Source organism: Orcinus orca, chromosome 5, assembly GCF_937001465.1.
Source record: "Orcinus orca chromosome 5, mOrcOrc1.1, whole genome shotgun sequence".
Lineage (NCBI taxonomy): Eukaryota > Metazoa > Chordata > Mammalia > Artiodactyla > Delphinidae > Orcinus > Orcinus orca.
This window is the reverse complement of record NC_064563.1, coordinates 75248426-75268481: the sequence shown is the minus strand read 5'-3', so window position 1 is coordinate 75268481 and position 20056 is coordinate 75248426. Positions and strand designations below refer to the sequence as shown.

Here is a 20056-nt window from a genome sequence, read left to right as displayed (position 1 = left end):
TAATGAAATTGGTAAAATACTATAAAATTTGGGTAAACAAAGTCCATTGCCAGGACTCCTTATCTTTTTTTTAATTCAGATTTTAATACTTAATTATTTCCTTAGAGAAAGCAAAACTGTAACTTATTTCATGTTTGTCTTCTCTTTGGACTCCAGTGAACCTTTGACTTATAAGTAAATTAGTGCTTCGAGTTCATAATAAGTAAACGTTTGTTCCAGTTGGTTAAAAGTTTTTGTATCCTTTAGCAGCACAGTAATTATTGAAAGTAAATGTATTTTATTGCTAAAGCAGAATGAAGAACAGCTAAATTCACACGTGTTAGCTGTTTCTAGCTGAATCTGTATTTGGGTTTGGTATGAACCTAAATGGATGCAAATAAATTAAGCTTATTTAGTCAAACTCTAGTAGTTTGATGGTAAAAAAAAAGGTAACATCTTGCCCTGCTCTTTGGGTAGTTACTTGTTACCGTAGGATACTACAGAGCTTATCCTGTAAGTATCCTGTTGGTTATTTCTTAAATCTGTATGCTTATAAATATCTCATTCAATTTGACTTAAAAATCTTGTTTTTTAGGTTCTCAACCCATTTTACATTTTCCAGCTGTTCAGTGTTATACTGTGGAGCACAGATGAATACTATTACTATGCTATAGCCATTGTGATTATGTCTGTAGTATCAATTATAAGCTCCCTATATGCCATTAGAAAGGTAAGTCCAATTTATTATGGGTTTCACAAATGTGTTTGTATTTTGTAATAACACGTAAGGTGTGTAGAATGATGCTTGGTATAACGTAAGTACTCCATACAGTTATTCTTTAGTTATGTGAATATGTACTCCCTTTCCCTCTTTTTTGAGGTGGGGGAAGGCAGCTGCTTTTTAAGAGTCAATGTATCGCTTGACTGCTTTGAGGCTGTAGGATCTATAGTTGCTTATCTAAGACTGGAATATTGGAGGGCTGATTCTGCTGTTTTCAGGGCTGTCTCATTAAAGTGCTTCTTATTTTGTCTAATGTTTTGAGCTAAAATATTGAATGATCTTTGAATCTTTTGGTCTTGACCTTTTCAAAGGCAGAGTGATATGAATTTATTATTTTAGCTTACCTTATTTTATATTACCCTTGCTTTCTAATAGCTTGAAGAGTTAGTTTATATTAACAAGTTAAATTTTTTTTCCCTGATTCAGCAATACATTATGTTGCATGACATGGTGGCAGCTCACAGTACTGTGAGAGTTTCAGTTTGCAGAGTAAATGAAGGTAAGTAAGTACTTCAGTTTACTCTTGGAAAAGTAAATTTAAAAAGATTTCCACTAAACCCTAATGTGTGAAGCAAGCCCAATATATTATACATATACACTTATTTCCATAAGAAATAAAAATGTGTGTTTGGATTTGTACTCATGTTTCTGTATCAAATTCTTTCATTTATGTGAAATTGTATTTTTCTATAATGTGACACATACTATACTAGGCTCTTGGGATACAGTGGATGGACATAGTCCTTGCCATCATTGAACTTCAGTCCAGTTGGAAAGACATGATAAACAGAAACAGTAACGTGTGATAAATGCTATGATAGGGAGAAGTCAGGGTTAGATATTAGAGCTCATTTACTGTAGGTGTCAGGGATGCCTTCTTTGAAAAGGTATTCTTAAGTGATTGAATTAGACAGATAAAAAGTAGGTGAGAAAGTGGTAAGGTGGGGGTGAGAGAGGGATAGAGGAGGGTTCTAAGTGCCCAGAGGCCTGGGTATTAGAGAGAGTTTTGTCATTGTAATAACTGAAAGCAATTCAGTGGCAGCAACTAGATAGTGGACAGCCTTTTAAGGCTTGTTAAGGGATTTGGACTCTCCCAAAAGGCAGTGGAAAGCCATTGAAGAGTTTGAAGTAGGAGAGTGATATGATCATATTTGCCTATTTGAAAAAATCATTCTGGCTGCCATGTTCGAACTTATTTAGAGGGGATTAATATTAAAGGCATGAAATGAATCAGGGTGAGGGTTGTGGAGATGGAGAGTGGTGAGATGGGTTTGAAAGATACTTAAATGTGGGCATTGAAGAAGATTTGATGATTCATTGGATGCAAGGTGATACAGTGGTGTCAGGCTGGGGGCATGGATATTGGTGTCATTTAATTAAATAGGGAACACTGGAGGAGAAGCAGGATTGTAGGGAAGGATAATCTTTTGGACACGTTAGTTTGGTGAGATATTGAAGAGGTAAAGGAGATAAAGGGGAGGCAGCACAGCATCATGGGCCTTGGAGACAGTAGCCGCTTTGATTGATCAGGAAAACCAAATCAGTCTGCATTCTCTTGGCTCAGTATACTACATCCAGGTGTAAACCCAAGTTGGCCTGGCAGGTTGCTTTCTTCCTTGCGCTTCCTGGTCACTTGCTAGAGTACTAGCTGATAGTTTCTGCCTCCCTAGCTGCAGTCTTAGATGTGTAGCTTATTGGTGCTCCTCCTCTCCCCACTCTGCTGCTGCTGAAGATCCTGGGGATGCTAGGACAGATGCACTGCTCAGTGTTTAGCTTCCTTATCCCCTTTGTATAGTCCAACAGATCATTGATATTTAGTTTCTCAGTGCACCTAAGAGGGTTAGAATTTCACGTGGCATTAAGGCATTGAGTCACGTTTTTAAAATAAGGGATCTTATTAAGAAATGAAGATTATTATACTTACTACATGCAAAATAGCATCAGAATTCTTTAAAAGTTGTTTCCTCATAGCTTAGTAAACTACTTCTACCTTTTTTTAGAAAGGGAAGAGTATTTGTCCTGCAGACTGACATCACAAACAGTAGTTTTCTCCTCACCCATCTTTGCTTAGAAACTAGTGTAAGTCTCTTCTAAGCATAGTTTAATAAAATCTAGGGGTAGGGGAAGAGAGAGAGAATGCCCAAATATAAGGCCACCTTTTACTTGGGAAGATCATTAAAGAAATGTTTAACTAACTTGAATATAATACATAAATTTCTAAGGAAATAATGAACTAGGTATGACAAAGTTTAATTTATTTTATAAATTTATTTAAAATAATATCTAAGATATTTTGGGACTATTTTAGGAATATTGAGAAAACAATGAGACATTATGGATTATAAATAGTAGCAACAAGAAAAAGAATGCTGTTAAAAAAGAAAGTGCTAAAATTTCAATGCTTTTATCTGTTTCCAAGGGATTACAGAAATCTGAGTTTATTTACCTGTTGCAGGGGGTCTCCTGTGTGGATTCATCATCTGTTTACTCATAGGGCTGATAGCTAAGATTGAGCATCCACCGTTGTAATGAGTGTTGAAGCCCACCTACCTGTTAGCTTAGAGGGGACTTGGCATCAACTCTGTGCAGTTGGTGTCCTATCCAGGGACAAACTAGCTGACACATTTAGACACCATGCTTTGTTAGCTTAAGGAATAATAATCTTATTTGTCAAAACTCTTCATCTATTGGGATTTTTCTATTTAACTCCATTATATTTTTAATGTATTTTTGAGATCAGGTGACCTTTGGATAGATCTTTTGTTTGCTGTATTCTTATTCCAAGTTAAAGAATATTCTTTTCAGACTTTTCTTTCTTTCAATTCAGAAATCGAAGAGATCTTTTCTACAGATCTTGTGCCAGGAGATGTCATGGTCATTCCATTAAATGGGACAGTCATGCCTTGTGATGCAGTACTTATTAATGGTACTTGTATTGTAAATGAAAGCATGTTAACAGGTAAACTAAATTAAATGAGTAAAACCCAGATGAGTTGTTTATAATGATACTAGGATTAAGTAGTTGTTGATTAAGCTATGTCACAATTAACTGTGCTGTTTGTGTCCTTTACTCATGAATGTCATGAATGTGATAGATATTTGTGAAAAGATTTTCTTTTTTTTTATTTTGAGGGAACCAAATTCTGCATTATACTCAGCTGTGATACTAAAGCACAATGCTGTTGTTCACGATATCTCGTCCTTCTTCTGTCCATTCTTTTGACATGAGGAAATGCTTTATAGTAAGGGAAGAGGAAAGAAATCCTTTGCCCACAGCATATTTACTTCTCACTTTGATATGCAAAAAGTGGGACTAGAAGAGTTGATATTTTTATTAAATTGGGGAGAAATAGACTTTAAAATAGCTTCCCTTTGGAAACTCACAATCTGGAGGTAGAGCTTTATATCTTTTTTTAAATTTAATTTAATTTAATTAAAAAATTTTTTTTCTTTGAACATTTTTTTAACATCTTTATTGGAGTATAATTGCTTTACATTGTTGTGTTAGTTGCTGCATAACAAAGTGAATCAGCTTTGTGTATATATCTTTTTATCATGACTATTTTTTAATTGTCATAGTCAACCTGGCAAGAAAGTGATTCCTATATAATACATTTTTGAACTGTTAAGAGTCTTAAAACACACTCATACACATAAATATCCCCACACACCTGTCACCTTTGACATAAGAAGTGTGAATGCTACAGAGCACTACATTTTAATGTTAAAAGAATTTGGCTCTTTTTTACTGTTAGAGAATTACCATACTCCTCTGCCTTGCTCGGATGCTTGTTCTCTTCTTACTCGTGTGTGTGTGGTGTGTGTGTGTGCGCGTGTGTGTGCGCGCGCGCGCGCTTGTGGTCTGGGAGTGGGTGGGATTAGGAGTGGATCTTCACATGTTGTGTGTGCTTGGGGTTGCAGAGTGCTTCCTAGGTTAGTTCTCAGGGATACCAGAACAGGTGCTGAGGCGACGGTAGCAACCTCGTCTTCTTATTTGAAACTTGGCACAGTTATTTCCAACTGATTACCTTTGAGTCACAGATCACTTTCAGGAATTATTGTGGAAGACAAAATTTGATATTTCTGGGTAAGGAAATTGATAGACCAAAAGCTAATTGATTAAGCTATGTTATTCACATGTGAGAACTGTTAATAACTGTTGTCAACAGTATGATAACATTTAGGATATTTAACAACTCAAGATTTGTGTGTTTGATACTGATTTCTATGCTTTAACTTACGGATTTTTTTTTTAAGGAGAGAGTGTTCCAGTGACAAAGACTAATTTGCCAAATCCTTCAGTGGACGTAAAAGGAATGGGAGATGAATTATATAGTCCAGAAACACATAGACGACACACTTTGTTTTGTGGGACAACTGTTATTCAAACTCGTTTCTACACTGGAGAGCTTGTCAAAGCCATAGTAGTTAGAACAGGTAGAAAATATTTAATCTTGTCTTGCATGGTTTAGCACATTTGAAGCCTATCGAATGCTTAATAAGAGATTCTGTTTTGAGAGATAATTCTCATTTTCTTATAAAAATACTATATAATCATTTTATTCTTTAATTTTTTTGAAAGGATTTAGTACTTCCAAAGGACAGCTTGTCCGCTCCATATTGTATCCCAAACCAACTGATTTTAAACTCTACAGAGATGCCTACTTATTTCTACTGTGTCTTGTGGCGGTGGCTGGCATTGGGTTTATCTACACTATTATCAATAGCATTTTAAATGAGGTATGTACATGGGACCCTTAATAGAGTTTGATTCTTAGTTTGATTCACATGTGGCTCTTGAAGATTTGAAATGTAGCTAGTGAGACTGAAAAATTAAAATTTTAATTTAATTTAAATGAATTTAACTTAAAAAAAAAGCCATATGAGACTTGTAGCTATTATGTTAGAAGGTACAGATCTAGAGCATCACCATCAAAGCAGAAAGTTTTGACCAGCTCTGGTTTAGATGATCTTTTATTTGCTCTCTGGTTACTTTAAAAAAGGGAGGAGTGATCCCATACTCACCAAAAGCTTTATTTTTTCTTTTTTTAACCTCTGGTATATACAGCATTAAAATTATTTGTGATTACTGAATTGAAGGTATTTCTAAGGGACCTTGTCAAATTTCTTTTTTCTATCCCCTATAGAGACTAGCATAGTAGTAAGAGTCAATATCTGATAATATTTGTTGACTTTGAAGTATGTAGTGTATGAAGTATATGGGGCTATTAAAGTAAGAATTAGCTTTAAAAATAGCTCATTCCCACAGTCCACTGACAATTCATTGAGCTTTCCATTTTGCAGAATGTCTAAAGGGAAAAAAATTATAGATAGTTAATACATGAATATACATACACACTTATTATATATAAGATTAAAAATGGTTTATAGACTTTTCACTAAAGAAATACCCCCATTGGGTTAATAAATATTTAACATTGGGGGTCTGACATTTATTTTTATGTTAACTGTAGGTAGAAGTTGGGGATATAATTATCGAGTCTCTTGATATCATTACAATTACTGTGCCGCCTGCACTTCCTGCCGCAATGACTGCTGGCATTGTGTATGCCCAAAGAAGACTGAAAAAAGTGGGCATTTTCTGTATCAGTCCCCAAAGGATAAACATCTGTGGACAACTGAATCTTGTTTGCTTTGACAAGGTTGGTTCAATGTCAATAATCATTGTCAAAGGTCACTTTGTAGCTTTGTAAGTCTAAAGTATTTAGATTAATGGTTTCTGTATTCTTTATCATCTAATTTGCACGCGTTTTAAAAGAAATGTTCTTCTCATTTTTCTCTTTTAACTTATTTGGCACATGCATCATTTTCGTATTATTTCTTCTCATTATTTTTTCAATTTTTAATACTTTGGATATTGCTTATTTGCCCAGATCTACCATTCATATCCAGAATTATGCCTTATAGTAGTAGTAGTAAAATTTATCTGCTCTTTCACCTTTTTTAACAGAATAGGCTCTATACAGATATAGTTACTGGAATGTTATTGCTGTAAAGTATATACATTTAGTGTTTGCTCTATGATTTCATTGAATGTGTTACAAAATTATGAAAGACACTGATTATATGATTTTATGTGAAAATGACAAATTTTGTACCTGTGTGAAATATACCTTGCCTCTTACAAAGGGTTCTTCTTTCCTCACCTGAAATTAGTTTTCCTAAAAGTTTAGAGAATTAAACCTTGGTCAGAAAACTTTCCATCTGTCTCTTCTGGGTGACTAACATGATAAGAATTTGATTTTTGTGCATCTTCATTATTAAAGAAAAAAATATGAGATGTATTTTATTAAGAGAAAAAAAAAGTCATATCCCATGACTGTGTTTTATATGAATCTGTTCAGAAAATTTTACTTAAAATTTTGCTTAATCTTTTTTGGAAATGTTTTTAAAATTTTTAAGCAGACACAGAAGTGGAGAAAAAGATGCAAGTATAATAAATCCTCGTTTGCCCATTATCCAACTTAAACAGTTACCAACATTTTGTCAGTCTTATTTCACTATCCCCTCATTTTGAAGGTGGCAGCATCAGATATGTTATTTCATCCATATACTTCGGTATATAGCTCTAGAAGATAATGTTTTAACAGAACTTACCACAGTACCATTATCACTGCTTACTACACTTAAGAAAATTAACAGTTCCTTAGTATTACCTAATATCCAATTCATATTCAGGTTGCTCTGCCTTTCTCAAAAATATCTCAAATTTTTACAATTTGTGTTTTCAGCCAGAATCCAAATAAGGATTTCATTAGTTATAATTAATCTGTGACCATTGCTTTTCTTGCCTCTCTTTCCCAGTCATCTTATTGAGGAAACCAGGTTATTTATATCCTGAATTTGCCTAATTGCACCTCTTGATGTCATTTAACTTGTTCCTCTTCCCTTTTTTGGCTCCCTATGCCCTAATCTCCCCATCTTGTGTTGGCATCCTTCATTGATTGATAGGTCGATTGGTGCATTGTTCCACCATTTAATACTATAAGTACATAAGTATACTATTCTACACATATCTCCCCCTACCCCGCCCCACCCACAAAGAGGAATCACACCATAGGGAGTGTTCTGCACACTTTTCCTCACTTTTTGTCCTGCAAGTTACTCTGTTAGTACACGCACAGAGATCTTACTTATCCCCCTCCCCATCTTATAACTGTATTGTACTCCATTATGTAGTTGCAGCATAGCTTTTCATGATTTTGTAAATGTGTGCTTTTTTTTTTTTTTTTTTAAGACTGGAACTCTTACTGAAGATGGTTTAGATCTTTGGGGGATTCAACGAGTGGAAAATACACGGTAATTATTAGCTAGACTTGATCATTTATTTTAGTTAATTTTAATAAATATTTTAACATATGAAACATTCAAACATATAGAAAGTAATATTATAGCTATGTACCCACCACTAAGATTATACAGTTGACATTTTGCCATATTTGCTTCAGATCTCCTAAAAGATTTAAAACATTACAGATATTGCTAAAGTCTTAACCTATCCCTTTTTCTATCCCTACCACCATTTTGAAGTTGTATTGTTATCTTTGCATGTTTTTATATTTTTACTTCATATATATCTACCCATAAACAAGATCTGTTTATAAATAAATATACACAACTGTTATGTACTGTATGTGTTTTGCTGCTTTTTTGCCTTATAACATTGTTTTCAAGATTCATCCATGTTGATATGTATAGATCCAATTTATTAATCTTAACTGTTGTTTAGTATGCTGTTATGTGATTAAACCGTAATATTTGTTCTTCAGCTAAGGGACAGTTTCATTTTTTCTCCCTTTTTCCTTCCACTTTCACAGTGTCGCAATTAAAATTCTTAGGCATACAACTTCTGTGAGCATGTGGTTGAGTTTCAGTAAACCAGCTTCTTAAAAGTTTCACTGCTGGGTCATACCGCACATGCATGGCCACAGCTCTAGTAGGTACCGTCTACTTGCTCTCTAAGTGATGGTGCTAACCTACACTCTCTCCCTCAGTGGGTAAGAGACCCTGCTGCTCCATATCCTTGCTAAACTTGCCATTGTCAGACTTCTAATTTTCCCAAATGGATAGATATGAAATGGTATTTCATTGTGGCTTTGTTCAGAGTTTCTTTGTTTGGAGTTTAAGCGTATTTTCACATTTTTGGAAGGAGGGTCATTTAGCATTCTCTGTATTGTCAGTTTATATCGTAATTTTTTTAATGGTGTTGTTTGTCTTTATCTTATTCACTTGGTAGAAGTCCTTTGTATTTTCTGGGTGATCATCTTTTTCAGTGCTATACATTAAAAATATTTCACCAGTCTCTGTTTCATCTTTTTACTTTGTTTTTGCTGTCTTTGATGCTTAAAAATTTTACTACTATAGCTGTGTCTATGCCACTTTTTATTTTTTCTCTCTCAAAAGTCTGTGGGATTTTGGTTTATACAGTCTGAGAGACTATTGTTTGGTTCATGTCATGTCAGAGCTGTCACATCTTCTTGGTAAATAGCGTGTCACATTGTGACCTTACTTATCTCTAGTGATGCATCTTGCCTTAAATTCTGTTTCATCTAATATTTGTATAGTTTTACACCAGCTTGCTCTTGCCTGATGTTTGCCTCCTATATCTTTTTTTCTATCTCTTTACTTTTCAGTCTTTACGTTCACATTTATTGCCATCGTGTTCACATTTATTGTGATTTCAGATATATTTGAAATTATTTCTACCATCCCTCACCCCAATTCCCAAACACATTTTCTCATATTTCTCTCATTTTCTCAGAATTTATACATCCTAATCTTTTACTACTTGTCCTTAAGTTATTAATATTCATATTTAGAGTCTAAAGTCCATGAGTGTCTTTATTAGTTTCTAAACCCCCAAAACCCATGCACTGTACACTACTTTTACTTTCACCTCCCTTTTTACATGTATTTGTTGCATAACATTTTATGATTATGATTTTGGTTTTATACAGTCTGCATGCAAGGATTTACCTAGGTTTACGGATACCTTTGCTAACCGTTGCTTCATGTATCCCATTCCTCTGGATTAAATTGCCATCTTCCGTAACCACATTCATTAGTAGTTCTTTGTTTCGTTCTCTCTCGTGAATGATGGTGTAACTGTATAGATTCCTAGGTTGACAGCTGTGTTCCCTCAGCACCTTGGAGGTGTTATTCCATTTCTCCTAACTGCTTTTGTTATTGCTACTGAGAAGTCTTAGTCTTCTTTAGTAATTTTTTTTTCTACTTTGTTTAAAAAAATACTTCTTTATGCTTGATTTCTGCAGTTTTACCATGATCTTTTTCTTTGTGCGGTACTCATTTTGCTTCTAGATTCCAAAGATTCATGCTTTTCCTAAATTCTGGAAAATTTGCAGCCTTTTTCTGTTCCATTATGGCTTTTCCCCCATTCTTTGTTTTCTCTCCATCTGGGAATCCTAACCATACCCTGGACAAGAAATTTCATTTGGTTCTTTCCAAATCTGCCTCTCCCCTTTTCCCCGCCATGGTGTCTTGTTCTTTTTCTAAGTCTGTAATTTTAAAATGCCTTCTTTGCATTCTTTCAGATTGCCATTCTATTATCTCAAGTTTATGGGATTCTAATTCGGTCTTTGTTTTGTCTGTTGAGTCGTGAGAATTGTTTCCTGGTTCATTTTTAAATTATGGACTCATCCTTAGCAGGATTTTTCTGTGAGTCTCCTTTGTGGCTGTGTTGTGGGAGCTCCTCTCTAGAGAGTTTAGACTTTGGCCAAAAGTAGTGTCAGTGGTGCCAGACAAGCTGTAATGTTACTTTCATAACTTGGGGTTTTCTAGGCCAGGCAGTAACATACATTCAAGCCCAAATGCCATCCTGAGTAGCGTAATGGTTTAGAGTTTAGGTACTGACACCAGACCTCTTGTGTTTGAATCCTTGCTTTGCCACTTATATGCTGTGACTTGGCAAGTCACTTAAGCACTCTGCTTTGGTTTTCTCATCTGTAAAATGGGGATAATAAAACACCTTCCTGTGGTATAAGGATGAGAGGAGTCAAATAAATTTAAAGTTCTCAGAACAGTGCCTAATGCATAGTAAATATGTTATATAGATATTAACTGTTTTCTTGAATTTTGGGTGGGGGAAAAGAGGTAACCTTATTCTTAGTTATGCCTTTGTCTGTGGATAAATTTTTTCTAGTATACTCTTTTTCCAAGGGTGTAGCTCTTCAAGAGCACTGGCTGTCTTACGTGAGAGGGATATTCTCCATTCCAACTCCCACTTTGTATGTGGCCACAACTTTGTCTCCTGTTCCCCGTGTGGTTATTAAAACCCAAGGCCTTAAGGGTACTGAGATGGCTCTCCTCCCTCTTCCTTCTCCCCCAGACAGTCACAGCATCTGTTTAAGGTCACACCCCTCTGGTTTTCCTTTCTCTGTTTCTGGCACTTGAAATTTTCCTTTTCTTTCTTATGAGCCCAGTTTTGCATTTGAAAGGTAATGCGTTACACATTCATTTTATGTTTTTACAAGAGAGTTTTTATGTGTTCTAATTTGCCACGTGTCCATAGGCAGGAGTTTTAATTATTGTTTAGTATGTAGCATTTTCTATACTGTTAATGTCTGGTCTAGTTATTCAGAATCTAAGGTAATAGTGTATTTTAGTCATGTATAATGATTTTTATGGAAGAAAATGTTTTTGAATGTCAAAATCTATAGTGAAAATTAATACATGCATAAATGCGAACATTTTATTTCTACTTTTTAAAATAATAAAACCTGAAAAGTCCTGTTAGACTATTGTCTTCAGTCTTGGGCTTTATGAATCTAATTCAGTGAATTTTCTATATAGTTTTCTTTTGCCAGAAGAAAAGGTTTGCAATGAGATGTTGGTAAAGTCTCAGTTTGTCGCTTGTATGGCTACTTGTCATTCACTTACAAAAATTGAAGGAGTGCTTTCTGGCGATCCACTTGATTTGAAGATGTTTGAAGCCATTGGATGGGTAAGTTCAGTGTTTTAAAGTACAATTAATTAACTTTAGGAAAATAGTAAAAATTAACTTGCAAAGAATTGTTTCTTCACATTGTTTTGACAGTGGTCTGTCTTGTACCATAAAAGGAACTATGTAATTTCTTTTTTTTTAATTAATTTATTTATTTTTAAAAATTTATTTATTTTGGCTGCATTGGGTCTTCGTTGCTGCGCATGGGCTTTCTCCAGCTGCGGCGAGTGGGGGCCACTCTTCATTGCGGTGTGCGGGCTTCTCATTGCGGCGGCTTCTCTTGTTGCAGAGCACAGGCTCCAGGCACATGGGCTTCAGTAGTTGTGGCTCGCGGGCTCCACAGCGCAGGCTCAGTAGTTGTGGCTCACAGGCTTAGTTGCTCCATGGCATGTGGGATCTTCCCGGACCAGGGATAGAACCCGTGTGCCCTGCATTGGCAGGCAGATTCCCATCCACTGCGCCACCAGGGAAGCCCTGTAATTTCTAAAGTTACATCACTGGAGAGATATTTATAATTGTCTAAAAAGTCTGTTTTAGTTAAATTGACTCATTCAAACGACCTTTAATAGAGGATGACCTGCTCAGGGCCCCGCTTCATGTTTACAAGAGAAAGCAGGTATCAGTATCTTGAGGCAGTAGGTCTAAGTCAGTAAGAAGATCTCAGTGACACAGTTCGTTGGGCATAGGGCAGAAGTATAGAGTGGGCATGTGTCTTCAGTGCTCTTTTGTCCCCATCCATGTACTACTTCCTGTGTCCTTACTCTCACACACGCACACACACGCCTGCGCAGAGGTTTCTGTCTGTTCACTTCTTTCTGTTTGTTTTGTCCTTGATTATTTTAATTGCTGAGTGCTCGCTTGTGTTCTCTGGTTTGTTTTCTCTGTTCTTCTTTTATAGATGTAATAATAGTTTGTTTTTAAAGTTCCTTTCTTGCTTCTGAATTTTTAATTTTCTCTGGGTCAGGTTTTCTTCCCCCGCTTCCTATATTAATCTTCTCCTTTATGTTTTTAGAAAAAATTGAGGTGTCATTGACATCTCCTTCATGCTTTTGGTTTTCATTATGCATCTTGATGGTACTTTTATATTTAAGAATGAAGGTCTGATTTGATAGTTCTGGGTAGCTGCAACAAGGTTTTCATCCTTGTTCATATGTATGTTGGTCTGTTTGCCTGAGAAGTGTCTCCCCTGAATGGGAAGGCTGACTGGGGGAGCCTGTTGTATACCGAGGGTGGGACCCCTTCAGCAGGCATTCTTCAGTTTCAGGGGAGCAGAAGTAGTCTTTAGGTTGCTTTCCCCGCCCACTCCCCCAATGCTTGCACACACAGTACTCTGGAATGCTGCCCCTCATATTAGCAGCCCTTCCTCCTCTCAGGTAGGTAGTTCGTATCTGTAGAGCATGACTCCTGGGTTTTTTTGGGGGGTTTTTTTGGTTTCTTTTTGCTTTGCTCAGCTATTCTGGCTGATAAGAAATGTTCCCACCTCTCCTGTATGTCCTTTTGTGTTTATTCTGGGCTACTGTTTCCTTCATTGCTGTATCCATCAATATGTTTCAGGCTCCTTGCTTTGCTTTCTGTTTACTTTTACAGGGTTATTTCTTTTTGTGTGTTTTGTTAGTATTTTGAAAGGGAGGGAGATGAGTGAAGAAGTACTCTGCCACTTTCTGAAAGTCCACAATAAATACTCATTAAATTTAATTCCTTAAAGGAGACCCACTTCATTTATAAGGAGTAGAACAAAGTACAGCTGATTCATCTCTGATATTCTCTAAAGCTGTTCTCCAACTGAATAGATTTTCAGTAGATTTTTTGTTCTGTATGTGAATCTTTTAAAAAGTGGGGTTAAATAAGTAAGTTTGTATAATAGCATGCTTTTTTGACTCTGAGATGCTTTGATGCTTGATCTTACCACAGAGTATCTATGGAATGTTTTTACATAACTGGGCACTACTGTTATTTTATGTGATTAATACCATGTAAGGTGTTAAAATGTTTCTTAAGAACTGTGTAAATTGGACACAGCTCTCTTCCCCTTCGTTTTCCCGTTGATGATTCCTTCACTTATAGAGCCAAATTAGTTGTATTGTCATGTGCGTGTATTTAATACAAGTTTTTGATAGAATTTTTCACCAGAAATATTTTAAAATTAAATTTCAAGGAGTTAGGATAGTAGTACTTTAATTAGACATATTCAAGGTGGGAAACTAAATTCACATCTTTGTTCCTCAGAGTGCTCTTGACCCAGTGGTTCTGCTAACCGTATCTGAGTTCCACATATTTTTGAATCCTCTTCTGTTGGCAGAAAGGAATCCCTGGATGATAGACTGACAATTTTTGGAACTGCAAGGACCTTCTTTATCTTGCAGAAGTAGTCTTTAAACTCAACTGGTTGTAGGAGCAAAATTAGAGAAGTTTTTCTCTATTTCTTTACTAATCTCTGTCTCCCCTCTGCCATGAGTTGCTAGGACTTTAACTAACTAGCTTTGTTTATATATTGTTTTACTTTTTTTTTTTTAACTTAACTGAAGATAGCCGTAATGTTTCATTTTAAAATGGAACCAGTGAATTGAATTTATGAATTTCATGGATCAATACTTTGAATATTTTCCTTTCAGATTCTGGAAGAAGCAACTGAAGAGGAAACAGCACTTCATAATCGAATTATGCCCACTGTGGTTCGTCCCCCAAAACAGCTGCTTCCTGAATCTACACCTGCAGGAAACCAAGAAATGGTGCAGAATTGTTTTAAGCTAGATAATACTGTTGGTGCTCACATTTTGTCCTCATTTTAAAATACTGCTGGAAGATGAAGTCACATGTCCTTTTTCTAACTCTCATAGAGATATGAATATGTTTACTGCATTTATCAGAAACTACACCTGGTGTGTTGCAGGCCTTCTGTGTAAAACATTGAGATTCAATTCTCAGTACTATTACTTTTTTCCTATATACTGAGTGGCTTAGTGCCTTGTGATTTAGATGCATGGTGGTTAAGACTTTTAAATTGCATCTGTATTCCTGGGACTTAATAAAAATAATATGTGAAAGGCTTTATTTTTAGGGTAATTTTTAAATATGTTCCTATTAGTTTATGTTAGAACTTAATATTTTAATATTTCTAGGATAGCAGAATGTTTTAAAATACTCAAGAATATACTTTTTTAAGAAATGGGAGGTGGTAAAGAAGCAATCTTAAAACCTGACTTTGAAATATTCCGAATTCCTTACTGTTTTCCAAATAATGTTTTGTGGATGTGTAGTTAAAATTTTTTTAGCTTGAGTGTGTTAATGGACTTAATTTATACTATTACTTTATTCTTTTCGTCTTGTTTTATTTTTAGGAGCTGTTTGAACTTCCAGTAAGTGAAGAATGTTTACTTGTTACCTAAGTATATCTTTAAAAAAAAATTTTTTTTTAAATTGAGGTATAGTAGATATACTTGTGTATCTGTTTTAATTCTTAAAAAATAATAAATGGTTTGTGCATCTTTTGAAATTACATAGGCTATTTATGAGATAGGAATTGTTCGCCAGTTCCCATTTTCTTCTGCTTTGCAACGTATGAGTGTGGTTGCGAGGGTGCTAGGGGACAGGAAGATGGACGCCTACGTGAAAGGGGCGCCGGAGGTCATTGCCGGTCTTTGTAAACCTGAAACAGGTAAGGAAGCAGCTAGGCTTTGAGTGAGATTCTGTTATTTGTGTAAGCTTGTAGTCACAATCCTAATAATGACCTTTATTTTCTCCTTCTTAAAAGTTCCTGTTGATTTTGAAAAAGTTTTAGAAAATTACACCAAACAGGGCTTCCGTGTGATTGCTCTTGCACACAGAAAATTGGAGTCAAAACTGACATGGCATAAGGTGCAGAATATTAGCAGGTAAGGTTGGTGAATGGTTTTTCTACAGTTTTTCCAATAAAGCATCACTTATGTTTATAAAAGTCTTGTACAATAATTTATATTCAATTACTATTTATTTATTAAATATTTATTGGATATATGCAAATATGTAACAGTTCAATGTTTGTTTTAGGCAGTTGAGATAAAAGTACAACTCTCTGGAACTACTTTTGTTTTTTTAAAGCTACCTTACCTTTAAAATATTTATTTATTTATTTTTTGGCCGTGTTGGGTCTTCGTTGCTGCGCGCGGGCTTTCTCTAGTCGTGGCGAACGGGGGCTACTCTTCGTTGTGGTGTGCAGGCTTCTCATCATGGTGGCTTCTCTTGTTGGGGAGCACAGGCTCTAGGCACACGGGCTCAGTAGTTGTGGCTTGCGGGCTCTAGAGCGCAGGCTCAGTAGTTGTGAGAACGGGCTTTGTTACTCTGTGGCATGTGGGATCTTCCCAGACCAGGGCTTGAACCTGTGTCTCCTGCATTGGCAGGCGGGTTCTTAACCACTGCGCTACCAGGGAAGTCCCTCTGGAACTACTTTTAGTTTATTTGTTAGATATTTATTGAGTGCCTGCTATGTGTCAGGCATGTTTTAGGAACATAATTATGTTTTTGGTAAACATAATTCTACAGAAGTTTATTTTACCCCAGTGATCTACAGTTACTCCTTGGTATTTGTAGGGGATTGGCTCCAGGACCTGCCTCACGGATTCAACTGTGAATTTTGTAGTACTGTAGTATTTATTGAAAAAAATCTGTGTGTAAGTGGACCCACACAGTTCAAACTTGTGTTGTTCAAGGGTCACCTGTACTTGCTTTTGCCCAGTAGCTGAAACCAAGTATCATGAGTCACAATAACCACACCCTCCCACCCTCACCCGCAAAGGTCAGATGGCCATTACCAGTGTCACGTTTACTTCCAGTTATAGCTATGGGTTTCACATTCAAGGATTGTCACTTTTACTATAACTGATAACAGAACGACCTTTTGAAGATAACACTTTTGTTTAGGAATATTTCACGGGGTACCTAGCATTTTGTAAGCAGAAAGAAATATTTATTGGCTATCCTGCTAATTCTGCCTATCAAACAGACTTTTCTTCTCACATCCCTGCCCTGCTGCCATTGTCTCTAATTCAGGGACTCAGCTCTTTAGTCCAGTCTTTCCTATATCTAATCTGTGTACCACACTATATCTACAGAGAGCTCTTTAACATTCAAATCTAATACTAGTCTTCTACCTGGAATTCTTATAAATAGCTCCCCATCATCTACTGGCGGAGTTCACAAGCAAGAATATGAATCAGGAAATAAACAACAGAATACATACTTAGTTAAAAAAAAAAAGTAAATGATTCAAACAGATAATTATCAGAAAAAGACATGCAAATGGCCACTGAACACATGAAAGTGATAAGACACTTCAGTCTTGGGGAACTACAGAATTAAACCACAGCAAGACATGACTTCTTTCTTAAGGTTTACAGAATTGAAAAGATTGATGATATCAAGTGTTAGAGAAGGCTTGAGAAAATTTTAACAACATACTGCTACTGCACTATTGTAAATAACATGCATAGTACCGATCAAAATCTCAACTTGCTTATACAATTTGACCCAGCAAGTGCAGTTCTAGGAATCCAGCCTAAAGAAATATTTCTATGTGAGCATAAGGTTCAAATTTAAATAGTATAAATAACATGATATGATAGTGGTTAAATCCTGAAGTATTAATACTTCTGTTAATTATTCTAAGCGCATTATGTGAAAAGGGTAGGACAGTGTTTATAGTACAATCCTGTTTTTCTGGATGAGGACTAAAGGAGTGGAGTGGATAGCCAAATAATAACTAAAAGTAAAAACAACTTTAGGAATTCTACCTATTAAAACAGAATACTGGGGGAATTTGGTCTAAGCAGGGACGTTAAAAAAAAAAAAAAAAAAGACAGCGGCAACCAAATGATCTGATGCATGCATACGTGTGATTGGGAGCCACACGTGTAAAATATTATACCCTAATACCTACGAAGGGAACATGAAGGGTTGTCTTTCTCTACGGTTTTGCCTTTTACCACCTCTCCTCCCCCACCTTAAAGACTGAGAACTGAGTTGCCTATGGTTCTTGAGCCTGTCTTTCAGGCATCCTTCTGTGCCTTGGACAGGCTGTTCCGTCTGTGCAGAATACCCTACCCTCCCTATCAACCCTTCTCTCTCTCTACTCCCCTTCCTCATCTTTCAACCAGCATCTTCTCTGTGTTTCCATTCTACCTGTAGGAACAGGTTTTGGCATTTCTCTTACAGCTTGAACCTGTATATCTTGAATGAATATTGTACTGTTCATTAACTAGAGGGCAAGATTTCCATGACCTGTATCATTCCTAGGAGAGTTAGGAAACCAGCTGCAGCCAGAAACTAGAACCTCACAGGAAAATGGTTACAGAGCTTTGACCCAGTAGTTTCACATCGGTACAGCTTTGTGCTTTGAATTGCATTTTCAGGCTTCAAGGCTTATTTCTCCTGTTACCACCAGCAGGATAATTCATATTAAGTTTTCTAACTATTCTTTTAATATCTTTACCACTCATTGTGTAATTATATAATTTCAAAGATGTTTAGATTTTGTCGCTGTTTACTTAAGCACCCTTATTTTGAATTTTGTGTCGAAAAACCATTTGGTTATTGCAAGTCTGAAATTTTGGCCCCTATCTTCAAACCCCATTTTCACTATTGAAAAGAATATTTCTGTGATATAATTTTGATAGCTTTAGCTTTTTTAAGAATGCAGCTGTCACTGAACAGACTTCATCTCCATTGTAGTGCTGAAGCACATATTATTTTTGCATAATCCCTTTGCTTGCATGTCTGTTTCCCCACAAAAGGGTCTTGAGAGTAGAGATCATGCCTTTTCATCTTTGACCTCCCAGTGATGAGTGTACTACTTGGTGCACAGTAGATGATCAACTATTTGAAGAAATAGCATCTTGATAACTATTGAATATTAATATTCTAAAAGACCCATCTCTGGATCCTGAGTAGATCTCATTGTTGGACTACTAATAGTTTTTGTATCACGCTTCCAGCATCAAGAATTTGATCAAGAGTTTTATAAAATTCCTCAAAGACTTGATAATGAATCCAGTATAACTATTGAATGTGCCTGTGTACAGTTTTTCCTTTTCTCTTAACATTTAAATTAGAGTATATTCGATGGGGAACGGTAAAAAATAGATATATTTTATGGTCATTCATTTTGTAGGTAGGATACAAGATGAATATTCCTTAGTACTAGAAGTATTTAGTGTCTTAGACAAAGGTATACATTTCCTAAGGATCTTTATATGCCCATGTTTCAAGGGTAAAATTTAATTTCAAAATGTATTTCTTGGGAATTGTTTTTTCAGATTTAAGTTCATTGAGATTGAACTCATAAACTTATACATTTATGGTTTATTCAGCATATAAAATGTTTTAATTTATAATTTTTGGCTATTTTAAATTGCCTTATCAACATAAAATGAACAAATACTTGTTCTCTTGACTAAATCATTATGTTAAAATTTCTTTTTCTGCAGAGATGCCATTGAGAACAACATGGATTTTATGGGATTAATTATAATGCAGAACAAATTAAAGCGAGAAACCCCTGCAGTACTTGAAGATTTGCATAAAGCCAACATTCGCACTGTCATGGTCACAGGTTAGACTTTATAAAAGGACACAGAAAAAAAATCGAGTATGACTCTTAGAGTTCAGGTTATCTAATATTGAGGAATGAGGAGTTAGTTATAAAAGCATACTTATTACTGTTGATATATAGCTCCATCTAATACCACACTATTATCCTATAACTCAGGTAATTAAATTTATTATATAGTTGCTCCATCTTACATTGCCCTATTTCAGCTCTGAATACTTTTCCAAGATAGAGGACAACTTTACAATACACTTTGGAGGTCTAGCAAATCTGTATATAATGAGTATAATACAGTAGTGAAAGGCACACTGTAAATATTTAACTGCTCTTTTTTGTTATCTCTCTTTAATCATATATTTCTTATAGCAGTTGTTTTACTCTGCCTTGTGTTAGTTATTTGTAGATTTGTTTTCTCTATTAGAATATAAGATTCTTGAGGGTTAAGAATATGATTTACTTATTTTGAGACTGTCTGTAATTTTTAGAACTGTGCCACATACATGGAAAATGATTAATAGATATTTGTTATAATTATATTTTTATATATAAGATAGTACATTTATCATTGTTTGTGTGTAACAGTGAAAAGAGCCATTTTTTGGTTTCTTTCTTGACTGCTACATCTAAATGATTCTCTTGGTGTTTATCATACTGTTATGATCAACAGTTTATCATACTGTGGATAATATTAGATAATTCCTTTCTTAGTCATATGAAATTGTGGCAGCTCTTAAAG

The 20056-nt window shown here is 35.5% G+C and overlaps 1 protein-coding gene across 6 annotated transcripts in view; it reads left to right on the top strand.

The window, feature by feature from the left end:
• ATP13A3 (ATPase 13A3) overlaps nucleotides 1-20056 on the top strand; it is an 81066-nt gene that overhangs the window by 30552 nt on the left and 30458 nt on the right. For all 6 annotated transcript variants that reach the window (XM_033403729.2, XM_049710458.1, XM_049710459.1 and 3 more), the window contains 13 exons: nucleotides 575-709; nucleotides 1187-1259; nucleotides 3588-3719; nucleotides 5018-5197; nucleotides 5343-5500; nucleotides 6235-6423; nucleotides 8019-8080; nucleotides 11591-11741; nucleotides 14354-14470; nucleotides 15080-15097; nucleotides 15243-15396; nucleotides 15493-15613; nucleotides 19199-19323. In XM_033403729.2, the coding sequence (XP_033259620.2) occupies nucleotides 575-709; nucleotides 1187-1259; nucleotides 3588-3719; nucleotides 5018-5197; nucleotides 5343-5500; nucleotides 6235-6423; nucleotides 8019-8080; nucleotides 11591-11741; nucleotides 14354-14470; nucleotides 15080-15097; nucleotides 15243-15396; nucleotides 15493-15613; nucleotides 19199-19323 (1615 nt within the window). The remainder of the gene's footprint in view (nucleotides 1-574; nucleotides 710-1186; nucleotides 1260-3587; nucleotides 3720-5017; nucleotides 5198-5342; nucleotides 5501-6234; nucleotides 6424-8018; nucleotides 8081-11590; nucleotides 11742-14353; nucleotides 14471-15079; nucleotides 15098-15242; nucleotides 15397-15492; nucleotides 15614-19198; nucleotides 19324-20056) is intronic.